General features: G+C 29.0%; 1 protein-coding gene across 1 annotated transcript; it reads left to right on the top strand.

The window, feature by feature from the left end:
* The first annotated feature begins 7,589 nt into the window (after window positions 1–7,589).
* On the top strand, window positions 7,590–9,034 carry LOC100781706 (E3 ubiquitin-protein ligase ATL6). The gene has a single exon (XM_003554615.5). It carries the CDS (start codon window positions 7,709–7,711, stop codon window positions 8,834–8,836), a length of 1,128 nt encoding a protein of 375 aa, XP_003554663.1. The 5' UTR covers window positions 7,590–7,708; the 3' UTR covers window positions 8,837–9,034.
* Window positions 9,035–13,836: the final 4,802 nt, after the last annotated feature.

Here is a 13,836-nt window from a genome sequence, read left to right as displayed (position 1 = left end):
CGACAATTATGACAATGGTGGTGACAACGATCATATTGGTGATAGTAATAAGTTAATGAAAATATTGAAAAGATTGATAAGATAATTAAGATTTATTAGGATGTGATAATTGAGCTTTTAAACATTTGTTTTTTTTTGGGTAAATCTTTTAGAGATTTAATGGTTGCACGAGATTTGAATTTCAATTCTTAAGTATTTTATTCTAATTAAACGTACCATTTTATGATTAGTTACGTGTTATTCTTATTTATGAAGGTGGTTCTTATATAATATGTTTCTCATAGTGTGAGTTTGAGTGTGACTGTTGTTGTGTGTGTGCATGCTATTATTAATCTTATATAACATCTTAAAATGTGTGTGTACAATATTAAACTTATGTAATATCTTAAATATTTTCAATCAAGTTTAAAATAAAATAAAATTTCCTACACTTAAGTAAACCAAAAAAGGTGAAAGTAAAAAGAGTCAAAAGAAAATTTGATAAATATTTTTAGGGTGAAAAAAGAACAAATTATTACAAGTTGGAAGTTAAAAATTAAAACATTTTAAATAATATCTAAAAATAAGGTTACACTCTTTTAATATAAATATATTATTATCTAGCATGTGAATCAATTAACATTAAATAGTTTCAACTTAACTAAATGTATCGAGTTCACTTATATATATATATATATATATATATATATATATATATATATATATATATATATATATATATATATATATATATATGTAGTTATATTAAATATATAAATGGATAACTTAATTTTTTAACTCGTATTTTAGTGTAATCAAATCAATGTTTAACTTGGCCATGGAAACTAAGATATAAACTAAAAAGAAATATAATTTTTATTTGTCAACAAATCATTGGTCTTAATGAAAATAGTTCAATCTCATATAAAACAAATGTGGTTGAAAATGAGATTCTACTATAATTGATCAATAGTTCAATATGAGATAAAACAAATGTGGTTGGAAATGAGATTCTATTATAATTGATCAACTGAATTTTTTTTTAGAGAAATTAGTCGTTAATAAAATCGGTTTATATTTCACACCAATAAAATAATTTTAAAAAAATGATTCTAGCTTAACATGCATGAGACTCTTGCTTGGATTTTTTTCAAAAAAAGTATAAGACAACCGTCTCCTCCCTCAAAATGCTCACAAGCAACAAAATTACGTTTGCAAATTGTTTAAATATGTCTTTATCCATGTAAGTTAGTCCTTTTCTGTTTTTAGTCCTCTAAGTTCACTTTTTCAATTTTAGTTCTTCTAAGTTAACACTTTTTTAATTTTGGTTTTTGTAAATTTTTTTATTCATTCTTAATTCTTGTAAGTTTTTTTTCTTCTTAAATTTTAATTTTTTTAAGATTTTAATTTTTTTCATTTATAATCCTCATAAATTCATGTTTATAAAGATCAAGATTAAAAAAATATAAATTTACATGGACTAAAAATGAGCAAACTATCTTATGAAGACCAAAATTTAAAAGATATAAACTTATAAGGACTAAATTTAAAATAATTAACTTACAATACCTCCAAAATAAAAAATACTATTTTATGTGAACCAAAAATATATTTAAACCTTTTTAAATATAATGGAGTGTTTTTCAAAGAGTGATGTTTTATTGTACTTGTCCATTTCATATTCAAAACTCTATTAACAATAGGTAGAATACGAATTTTTAGCAAAAAGAAAAGCACTAACGAAACCTAAGAAATCATTTGCCCTTTTAATTAACCAAAATAATACTATCAATACGGAAGAGTTCATGAACCTTAAACTTAGATTTGCGTGGTGGTATACATTACACGTACTTTGTGCTAATTACGAACTTTTAAAGGCTGTCTTACTCTCTATCACGCTATCGGTCCTAAGAGCAAGAAGTTTTGTTTGGGAATCTTATGGATGATCTCAAATAAAAGGAGTAAAACGGATAGGGTTCAGTAATTTCTATTTCTTAATTTCTTATCATGATTATGATGATAATTATTGCTTTGTGCCTAAACAAAATTCCAAATTGCATAGGAGCTAAATAAAAGTGGCCTAGAGGACACTTTTTCGACATTCATGTCCATTCGTTTATCTTGCATGTTTGTTTTTTAGGGTCCCATAATAAAGTTGACGTTGAAAACATTAACTTCAATTTAAATAAAATATATATACAGTTAGATTATATATTGGCCTAGGTATATTAACAATATTATTAATTTCCAACCAAACTCTGGTGATTGTCATGACAAGAAGATCAACTAATTAAGGGAAGTTAGGGAACCAACTCCTATATGTTGCATATTTCTGAATGGTTCTGTATATCTAGCTGCAATTGCAGATTGTTCGTGTAAGTGAAAAGGCAGATGTGACTGCATATAGTTAAACCATTATGCATGCTTTAATTGGTTCATACTTCACATATATATATATATATATATATAACCAGTCCTCACGCAGCAACGTAACCGAAGCTAGGTTATTTAATTTAAGATTCAAACTCAAAATAAATGAATCTTTATCGATACTATAAGACATTAATTTGGCACATAGTAAATTATCTACAGTTAATTTGGTCGTGGCTTGCGCATATGATGACACGGTGGTCAGGGTGTTAGACATGCATATTAAGACCTTCAATTCTTTTGTATCATTGTTGTACAATAGAAAAATAATTTCGGGATGGAGTATATATGTGAACTAATTAAGAAAAAACTTATCTAAAAGTGCATATTAATCCATACAACACATTCAAATTGTAATACCAACCTTCAATCATTGTAGAGCAAGTACGTTCGCACTTAATCGGTAGAAATTAAAGTGTAGTTATCCGAAAATAAATTTCGATATTTAAATCAAGGTTTGTTCTAACAGGGTAACAATAGAAGTAGAGAAAACATATATACCTAAATTTTTAAGTATTTTATATTCATTAAATTGGGAAGAAAGTATGATTTAACCTCTCTCCCGTGAAATACGGGGCTTAGGCATAGAATTTATTCGATAAAATATTTAAGCTTCCAGCGTAAAGTGTATGTTTTAGACATAAAGTTGGGCAAACCTGAATAGTTTGGGCTGAGTCACAAGTTAGCCCTAAAGCATATTCAGTTGGGCCAAACAGCTGATCCACATTGAGTAGTTAATTTTTAGAGATGGGTCAAATTATCAGACTATTTTTCGGATTTTAAAAAATAACAGACTGATTTTTTCTTTCCTTCCTATAGTACTCATTTTCAAATTGAAGAAAAATGGATTGTTTTCTTCTTTTCTATTGTTCAGTGGTTCTTCATTTTATCTTTTTACCAAGAAAAGTGCTAGCATCTCGTTTCATAACACATTATTTCTGATACACAATCTCCTATTAGTTGATATTTGTTCAAAACTACATATTTTTTTATTTTTTTATTTGGTAAAATTAATATACAGTAATTGAATAATATATCAAAATACTACTTTATCAATAGGTTTTATGTGTATTTTATTTAATAATAATAAATATAAAAAATTAATATATCAAAATATTTTACCAGCATTTTAATTTTAATAATTTAAAACTTTATAAAAAAATATTGACTATAAACCCAAGTTGAAACCACTCACTCAAGTAATAATGTTTTCAATAGAAAATACATGTCTCTTTTAAAAAAAAAGTAGATTGTTTATTCCATGCTAATTATTTTTTTAGGTCAGATGAAGCTGTACCGAACATATATTTAGCAAAGAGCCAAAGACTTTTAAAATCCAATCTAAATTTTAATTTGTATTAATTCGTGATTCTAGAAGTCATGTAACTAAGTGTAGTTATTTTGAGCCTATTTGGCCAAGTCTTTTTAAAACTACTTCTAGGAAAAAAAAATTATAAGTTAAAATAAACTTTCTATTAATTAATTTATAAAATTTATCTTATATAACTTCTCTAAAATATAAAATTCATCTATAAATTAACTAATAATTAATTAATAAATAATTAATTTTATCTTAGAAAAAAACTTTGTTTCTTCTTATTTTGAGAAAAGCTTATTCAAACATATCCTTCCCTTTAGTCTTCCGCCGATTGCCATCACCTACATCTGTTTCTTCAAACTTTTGATGTTTTTTACCATTTAAATCTTTTTATTCAAACTCCAAAGTCTAAGCCATCAGAGTTTGTCTCCCCCATGACGTCCTTAGCAAAATGTAATGTAAACATCACTGACTCAGACTCTTCCCTCTCCAATACTGAAAGCTAGATAAAAACCTCTACTACGGACAAAGTTTGTGAACTTCTTATACACTTAAAACTTTTAACTATGAGGGACCAATATTTTTGTATAAAGAATTAAAGATAAATTTAGTATAACATCCCGAAAGAGCAAAAAAAAAATTACATTGAGTATAACCAATATTAGTCAACGATACTGGAGATGTAACAAAAGTTGTGGCAGCACACCTGTCATTTAGAAAAAAATTATTCATGAACAAGTTGACTAAAGATGTTTCATCTCTTGACTATGAGCCTCAAGAACGTTGACTTTCATTCTGCTTTGTTTCTGTTCTATTCGGGTATGATCGACTGTCAACTGCAAGAACCAGTCAAAGTTTAGTTTGTTTGGGCTTTAAACCATCTCATTGATTAAAAAATGAAAAAAAAACAACAACAACAAATGTTTTTGTCATTATCTTTAAAATATTGGTTAGCGAGTTAAAATTAAAAAATATTAAAGGTCTTATTAGTATGTTCCATTACAAATTTTAAGCATGTTTTACTTGCTTTTTAATAATAAAAAAACTATCTATTATTAATTACTGGCCAATATATACTTTACAAGAAAAAAACAAAACAAAACATCAGCAATGCAAACAAAACTTGTGTGATTGTCCAAGCTCAATAGTTAATGGACCGGTACATTTTGATTAAGTCAATAAATCAATTAATTAAGTTAAATGTCTACTGATGATTCTGATATCATATAACTGCAATAAAAAAATTATAATCACTAATAAGTATCTCTGATTCATAATAACTATAGTGTAAAAATAAGTCTCAAAATAATTCTTATTTTAATTTTTTAATGTAATACGGAAAGGAGGAAATAATCAACCTTCATTTCTCTCAACGAAAAAATAAAGAAAGCATCCAACCTTCACCATACTACTACTAATGAATGCAAATTGATACTCGATTCCATGGTTACAAAACTTGTACGAGATTTGGTCAAACTTTGCGGTAAGTTTTTTTTTTTTTTTTTTTACTTCTTTGGGTTTATTGGAGTTTTTTTATTCTTCTTCATGATAGCAGGACTCTTAAGTGCTACCCGAAGTCCTTTTAATTAAAAATGATTTTAAACCTTCTTATAAATTCTTGTTTAGGCTTTAGAGTATTTTTCACACATTTTTTAACAATAATAATTACCTTTTTTAAAAAAATTTACATATAATGTAATTTTATTTATTTTAAAAAATGTTCTTCTAAAATAAAATAAAGTGTTTTTTTTTATATTTTTTGTTGTGTTTATTTAAACTATTTTTGCTTTAAAACTAATTCTTTACCTTTTTTAATAAGTGGTTTCTTAGAAGAATTTTTTTTTATAAAGATGTTTTTTCACAATTATCTTTTTTAAAGTTTAAACAAATGGACTCATAGTATTATTCTTTCAACAATAAGAACTTATATATCTTGTTCATTTAAGATTTATGATTATGCCAATATAATACTTCTATTTAGATGAAGTTGTGCATGAAATTAATTTTAAATTTTAAAATATTTACATATTATATATATATATATATATATATATATATATATATATATATATATATATATATATATATATATATGGGTCTTATTAACAAGTATCTTAAGGGGATTATTAAGGGCGTTTAAAACTAAACCATATTAGTTTAAATTACCATAAGGTCCAGAAAGACTTTAAAAAGGTGATTCAATAAAAATTGCAAAAATTGTACACTCTTTATATGGTTTGGTTTGATTTTAGTTCTAGTTAAAATCGAATCAAGCCAGATTAAACGTCGCACTATACTTATATCAATTTTATGTAATTAATGTTAAGCTTTATCTACTATCTAGTATTGTTTTTTTATGAGCGTTATGTAGCATTGTCACAAACTTTTAATTGTGATAGTATGTGATTTAAAAACTCTTTCTTATAGGAGGTTTGTCATACGTGAAATTTTGTTGCACGATAATTGATAATAATTACTAAACTATTTTTTAACAATATCTTTGCTTGTAATTGAAGTATATAAACATTATATGTTACAAAAAAAAAGTGTATTGTGTTGTGTAACAATATTATTAAAGAAAATAACTTTTGATTTTTAACTAACATGCCTTCAGAATTAAAGTATAGTATTTTAGACTACATATAGTAGATATATTAATTATTCTATCCATAATACTAGCGATCGAATCTAATATCTTCCTCAATGAAAATCAACTGTGTACTTGAATCAATTTTCATTAGTTTTCCTTTTTTGACTGCATTTATTAGTTCTCCTAACTCTAAGCTTGTTTTAAAAACAATTTTCAGTATTACTTTTCAATAATTTTTAGAACTATGTATTAAATCTAACTCATATCAAAACTATTCTTTATGCATATATCAGAACTAATTTTAATAACCGTAAAAGTAATTTATCAACAACATTTGGTTGATCGTAATTTATTAAAACTAATTTTATTAATAAATAGACTAGGTGGATGACAATCTTATCTTTTTTATTGCCATGTCTTGAATCTAGCACAAAATAGTATTATTATCATATTATGTTTTTATGATGTTATATGTATTTATATTTTTATTTAACATTTATTTTATAAAATATTAAAAATTAGCAAAAATATAGATATGATAAGATGGTTATAACATATTAACATCACTCAAATAAAACACGTGACTTCTAGAAGGAATTTACTTTCTAACCAGCGGAGAGGGATTTCCTTTTACTCACATCACAGGGTGTACAACTGTAGATGGAATGTAAATTTATGTAATAATTTCGTGCCAGAAAGTAATTGCCCAGATAATGTAAATTCACAACTCTAATGTTTGAAATCGTCAGTTAATTTGTTAAAATGTTTTTTTTTTTAATGTAGGGATCTCGATAAGGCTAATATTGATTTATTTAAAATAACATAATACATAACAACTCAATTTACCCATTTTCACTTATTATGTTTTGGTAGTTGATTAAATATGAGACAAATCATCAACTTATATATAAAATATTCTGGAGGTATAATCTGTTTTATTTTATTAATTTAAATTATTTGATATATTAAACTTAGATGATTATAATTTAGAATTGCGTAAAAAAACAAGCCAAGTAGTTAAATTGATGCAATTGGTATGAATGTTTGATTTGATGTTAAGAATTAATTTTGTATATATTTTTATGTTTAAAAAATTAGAATTAATTATGAGTTTAAAATTGATTTTAGATTAAAATAAACTAAATTTAATTTCATAACAAAATACTTATTTGACCTTAAACAGAAATTTATAAGATGGAAACACAGGCGGTGAGTGAAGTGTGAATTGTGAAAGTCATATAATGATGAGTTTCCGCGGAAGCTTCCCATGCTAGCTGTAAGTTGGGGCACGTTTGAATAATGCACACCGTCTATGACCATTCTCTCACATCACTCTCGTTTAAAATAAAACCCCTCTTGTCTCTCTTTTCGTCTTCTCCTCACTTTTCACAATGAAGAAGCACATTCACATAGCCCTATTCCTCCTTCTGGTGTCACCGTTAATCCCCATCGCCGTCGCGCAGGCCCAATCCCAGCCCAATGACTTCTCCGACGCAAACCTCAACCAGTTCAGCCCCTCCATAGCCATAATCATAGTCATACTTGTCGCCGCGCTTTTCCTCATGGCTTTTTTCTCCATCTACGTACGCCACTGCGCCGATTCCCCTTCCACCACCGTTAGCCCTCTCACTACCGCACGCTCCCGGAGGGCCGCGCGTGGGCTTGACCCAGCTGTGATCCAAACATTCCCAATCCTCGAATACTCCGAGGTTAAGATCCACAAAATCGGAAAAGAAGCGTTGGAATGCGCGGTGTGTTTGTGCGAGTTCGAGGACACCGAAACGCTGCGTTTGATCCCCAAGTGCGATCACGTTTTCCACCCCGAGTGCATCGACGAGTGGTTGGGCTCCCACACCACGTGTCCCGTGTGCCGCGCCAACCTCGTTCCCACCGACTCCGAGGATGCTATTGCTAACGGTAACGCTAACGGCGTTGTTCCAGTTCCGGAGACGTTTACGCGAGACATTGAAGCCCAAAACGACGCCGTGGAAGCGGCGCCAGAGCAGCAGAACGCGGAGGCTGACCCAGTCTTACCTGAACCGGAAGTAGTTTCCCTGGACAAAACACTGAACCGGAACCGCACGCGAGGGTCTCGGTCGAACCGGCCTCGGAGGTTTCCAAGGTCGCACTCGACCGGGCACTCGCTGGTCCAACCGGGAGAAAACACTGACCGGTTCACTTTGAGGTTGCCTTTGGAGGTGAGGAAGCAATTAATAAACCGCCAATTGCAACGTGCGAGTAGCTTGATCGTGTTACCCAGGGAAGGTAGTTTGCGGCAGGGTTACCGAACCGGAGGAGAAGGGAGTAGTAGGGGGAAGATTTCGAGGCGGTTGGACCGGAGTTTGAAATCGGACCGGTGGATTTTCTCGATGGCTGCGCCCTTTTTTGCAAGGGCGTTGTCTATTAGATCGCCTAGGGTTCGAAACAATGATGTTGAAGGAACGGCGTCGTCGTCGTCGTCTTCCACCGCGCCTATCTTGCCGCCGACGGCCGTTGACTCGGCGAGGCCTCTGGTCTAACCTGAGTTTCTCCAACCTCCACGTGTCGTTGTTTTTATTTTTTGTTTTTTCTTTTCTTACAAGGCACGATTTTGTTTTTGGTGCAAAATTTGTAAAATGTGTATAATTAATAAGGTAGCATGTTTATATGTTTTAGAAGAACTGGGTCATGTACTAAATTTCATACTCTTGAGGTTGTTAAGCTGGTTAGTTAGTTAACTTCAGATTTTAACAAAACAGCAAGCGAAAAAAAATGCAAAATTATCTTGTTTATAGATTCTGAAATACCAGCAAAAAAGAAAATGAAAAAGATACAACAGCAATTCAGCAAAGGAAAATGTACCACTGTAGGGATATCATTAGGTGTATAAATCTAAAGAGATAAATATAAACCTAGATGTAACGAGTAATATAATAATGTGACAAGAATAGGAGAATAGCAATGAGTGTTAATTGTGTGTTGAAAAATGCTAGCAGCATATTTTGACAACACTTTTTCTTTTATTATATGAAATCTATACAAGTCTCATTAAATGTGTAGATCTTACAGCGTTTCTTATTTAGTAGATTTTATTTCCAAATTAGTAAGATTTATATGAATTTCAACCCGCGCAAGAAAATAAATATAAAAGAAAGTATTAGAAATTAATCACATTTTGCTTTAAGAAATGTTTACAGTATTAAGTTCTCCAAAAAGGTTATTCTTCTAAGAATGTTATAAGTAAATAGGGTAGGCATTGGGGTCAATATATGTTTACTGCACAAAAATCATAGAAACAAGGAGAGCGCGAGATAAAAAAGAAAAATGTCTGCTTGTTTTTTTTATATTTTTTAAATAGCTGATAATTTTAAAAAATCATTTGACTAAATCACAACTTTTTGATGAGTTGAATTATCTCCATTATTAATTGCTGCCGGACCACCTCGATCGGATCCTTATTCGTTGCATTATTGCATACCACTCCACAGAAAACATCAAATTCTTAAAGCAAACAGAATCAATTAATCACTAGCCTTTAAGTTTTTAATGCAATTAATAAATAATAAAATATATAGGTAGGAAAATTTTCAAGAAGAAAGGATATTAACCCATTTCAGCATCAGGCATACCATAAAATATCAGTGATCGAAAAGCTGAGAGCTTATAGTACTGCTCACTAGCTTATAAAATTAAACCAAAGTTTCTGCCAAAGGCCATAACTTAGAAATGCTCCCTCAACTTCTTGATGCTTTTGCTCTCTTGATCGGGGATGATAACATGGAGTCCTTATATTATATATGTAGTATATTTTCACATCGACGTCTTTTATTTTTATCTCTTTTTGGGTTGCGTTCATAAGCCTCCAATTATTAAAAAAATTACATGTTAGAATATTAACTTAATTTAGGCTGTTTAATTTAATTTTAAAAACTTCAAATCGTGTTTTAAATAAATTTATTTCCTGCAATTTTTGTTTAAATATATTTTGAATTTTTAAACAAAAAATAAACATGCATTTCATGTTAAACTGAATTTTGCACAACTTACTCTTCCCCCAAAATAAAAAATAATATTGATTAAGTTTTTAGTGTCTCAAAATTTTTAGTTTCTAATTTTTAGTCCTTTAATTTTTTTTGAAATTTTTTAGTTTTTTTATTAATTTTTTGCTATTTTTATTACTAAAAAATAGTTCATGTTTTATTTATTGTTAATCTCTCATTTATTTTATATTTGAGACTAATTTTCAACTATAAAAATAAATAAGAAATTAAGAATGACAAAAAAATATAAAAAGAGTAAAAATAATAACAAAAAATTAATGAAAGACTAAAAAAATTAAGGAATTAAAAAGTAAAAGGTAAACAATTTGAGAAACTAAAAACTTAATTTACCTAAAAAAAATTATATCAGTTAGACTTTTTCCATTTTGTGTCTTGGCATTCAAGACAACATATAGAATTTCTCGATTCTGCCTCACTCACATCAAGAAAATTTAATTTGTTTATCAATAGAATACATAATAAGATCACTTCTATAGTGAACTTGTTCGCAAATGGTCTATGGTGAAGAAACCCAAGACGTACAAATCGGAGGACGTTGCAGCCATTAACCGTCGGTTTCCCTCAGCGCAGCGGGGAAAACAGGCGGCGACGGTGGCGAAGTCGTAAATCTGGTACAGAAGCTGATCGTTCCTGTTCAGTGTTCATACCGTGGAGGAAGATCACTTGAGAGAGAAAGGACGATGTCAAAGGGATAACTTGGGAAAGATACTGAGAAGAGAATAAGAAAAAAGAAAAAAAATAATTGAACCAATGAGTTTGAAACCAACAATATCTAACAGTGGTTGCATAGTTAGAAGCAGTGGCTGGAGTTAGCGAAAGGGAAAGCTGTGGTTGCTTTTGTAATCGATGAACATGAACTAGCTTGTTTTGTGCTTCTTTTATGTTCTAGGAGTAGCTGTTTGTCAGTCTTTATTGATCTTGTGTACACAATGTAAAGTGTATTGTGTTGTGAAACATATATACGTTGAACTGATCTTCAAAGGAAATGGCCTTTCCTTTTCTAGATTATATATCGGATAAATAATTATTTTTATTTTTGAATGGTAAAGAAATAATAAATTTATTTTTGAAATATAAAAATTTTAATTTTAATTTTCAAAAGAAAAAAAATGCGATAATTTTATTTTTCTATTAATTTTCGTCCATTAACATTAATTAAAGAATCTATCTGATACATTTAAATATGAATTTGTCAACACTCTACACATCTTAATGACAAGAAGGACTATTTATCCAAAATATAATTTAATCTTCGTTCCTCTCTTTCATTTTTTAATTGTTTCAAGCGTAACAATAAGAATTTAAAAAATAAGAAAGCAAACATAACTTATAACAAACATAATAATAAACATAATATTTATTAATAAGTATATTATATCTATTGCTTTGGAATTTTTATTGTAATAACATTAGGTGGTGACAATATTAAGTTGGGTTTCATTTTTTTTGTAAAGATTACTTAATTACGGCTCATCTTTATTTGAGTCTCATATTTTGAATAAAAATTCTAGAGCATGAGATAGATTGTGCTTATTAACCAATATTTTGTTTATTATTATGTTTGTTTAACTTATGTTTATTTTTCTATTTTTTTAAGTGTTTATTGTAATATTATGCCTTTAACGATTAAAAAGGGGGAGAAGATAAAAATTAAATTATATTTTGGATAAATAATTTTTTTTGTCCTTAAATATACAAAATGCCGACAAATTCATCACTGAATGCGTCACGTAGGTTTTCATTGATGATAATAGATAAATAAATTTATCTCACTTTTTTCACTTTCAGAGACAAATTTAAATTTTTATTTTTCAAGGATAATTTGTCAAGACATTGACAAAAATAACTATTTACCCTTATATATATATATAAAATCGTCCACGGCGTGGGGAACTCTAGGGATAAATACGTGTATTCCCAAAGGTCAATAATGTCATTCTGTTTATTTTATTATTTTATTTAAAATAAAACTATCACCATTCGTTTTAAAATAATATATACCTAACGGTTGTTTAGTAAATATTCTACTCATGAACCACATTCTACAAACTTCAAAACATCTTTTATATGCTTCTCCAGGGTGAACCATATACTTGCCCCGCTTCACCCTAGAATCCGTGAAATCATTGGAATTTTCGAAAGATCTATAATTGAACAAAATCGTAAATTTTCTTTTTCTCTTTTCCAGGCTTATTTCTCGGCTTTCTTTATTAAAAATCAAAATAAATTATTATAATGGGTTGGTTAACAAAATATTTATCAAAATAGTTATTAAACATGTATTTAGTGCTTGACTGACACTAAATGAAAGCATAAAATGAGCTGTGTCTCTTATATTTTTACATGATAAAAATCACTCATTTTAATAAATATTTTATTCAACAACCTATTATAATACTTAGTTTTAATTTTTAATCTATTTTGATAAGAAAAAGCCCTTATTTCTCTCTCTTAACTGGTTCAGGGAGAACAATAAATATTCTGTTTGTCTTGATCAGTCTTTTTTATGTTTCCCCGCATGTTTGGTGCGTTTGTACGTAAGAGAACCAGTGGCGCTTTGATTAACGCGTTTTGCGAGAAAGACAAACAAGAGACGTACTGAAAATTGAATTACAAGTTTATGGATCGGTGCCATTTTTTAGTGAAAGCATTATTTGCCTACAAGAATCAAATTCCTTCTGTTTTGTGATCTAAATTGAACTATGGCATTTGCCAGGCCACTTTCCTTCCCTATTGCCTGGTCATTTGAAAAAAAAGGGAAAAGAAAATTAACTTCCTTTAAATATGCTATATGGTTATTGGTTTTTCAATTAAAGCTAGTGCACACGCAATATAGGTAGTATATTCGTTTGACTTTAGTGTCAATTCAACTTTTTTTTTCCCATTCTGTAAACTAACTTTTCGCTTTTTATCACCTTATCGCTTGCACAAAACGCAAAAAAATAGAATTAAAATTAAAAACCTGATGGCTTTAGTTGACGGTCGTTAGTTTTGTAATTTCAGCTGAATATAAAATTCTTAAATTATTTGCTTTGTAATGCTCCCTAAATATATTATCAGTCATAGTTGGCGATGAGAAGCTTCCTTTTGGACCAATAATGTTACGCAACACTTCCCCTTTGGACCAGTTCAAACTTCACACCAAAGGTTAGTTTCAATTCATTTTAGGTTTAATTAATTTGGAAATGCATTCCAATTTTTTAATTCAGCCGCCAACATAAATGATGTTGCCTTTGATTACTCCCCCCCTCTAATTAAACTACCTTTTATCTCAACATTCGTAGTTCTAGCTTGAGGTGCATAAAAAAAAAGAGAACTAATAGTTGACATGTACAGTTTTAATATTAAAATACTTTCCAATATATTAATTATTATTGAATCATATTAAATAATTATATAAATTTTATGGTTATAATTATTTATCATAGAAAGATTAAAAAATGTTTAAATCGTATAATTGAAATAGCACATGACCTCAT

This window comes from Glycine max, chromosome 19 (genome assembly GCF_000004515.6).
Source record: "Glycine max cultivar Williams 82 chromosome 19, Glycine_max_v4.0, whole genome shotgun sequence".
Taxonomy (NCBI): Eukaryota; Viridiplantae; Streptophyta; class Magnoliopsida; order Fabales; family Fabaceae; genus Glycine; species Glycine max.
The sequence above is the reverse complement of the archived record's forward strand: the minus strand, read 5'-3'. Positions and strand labels throughout refer to the sequence as shown.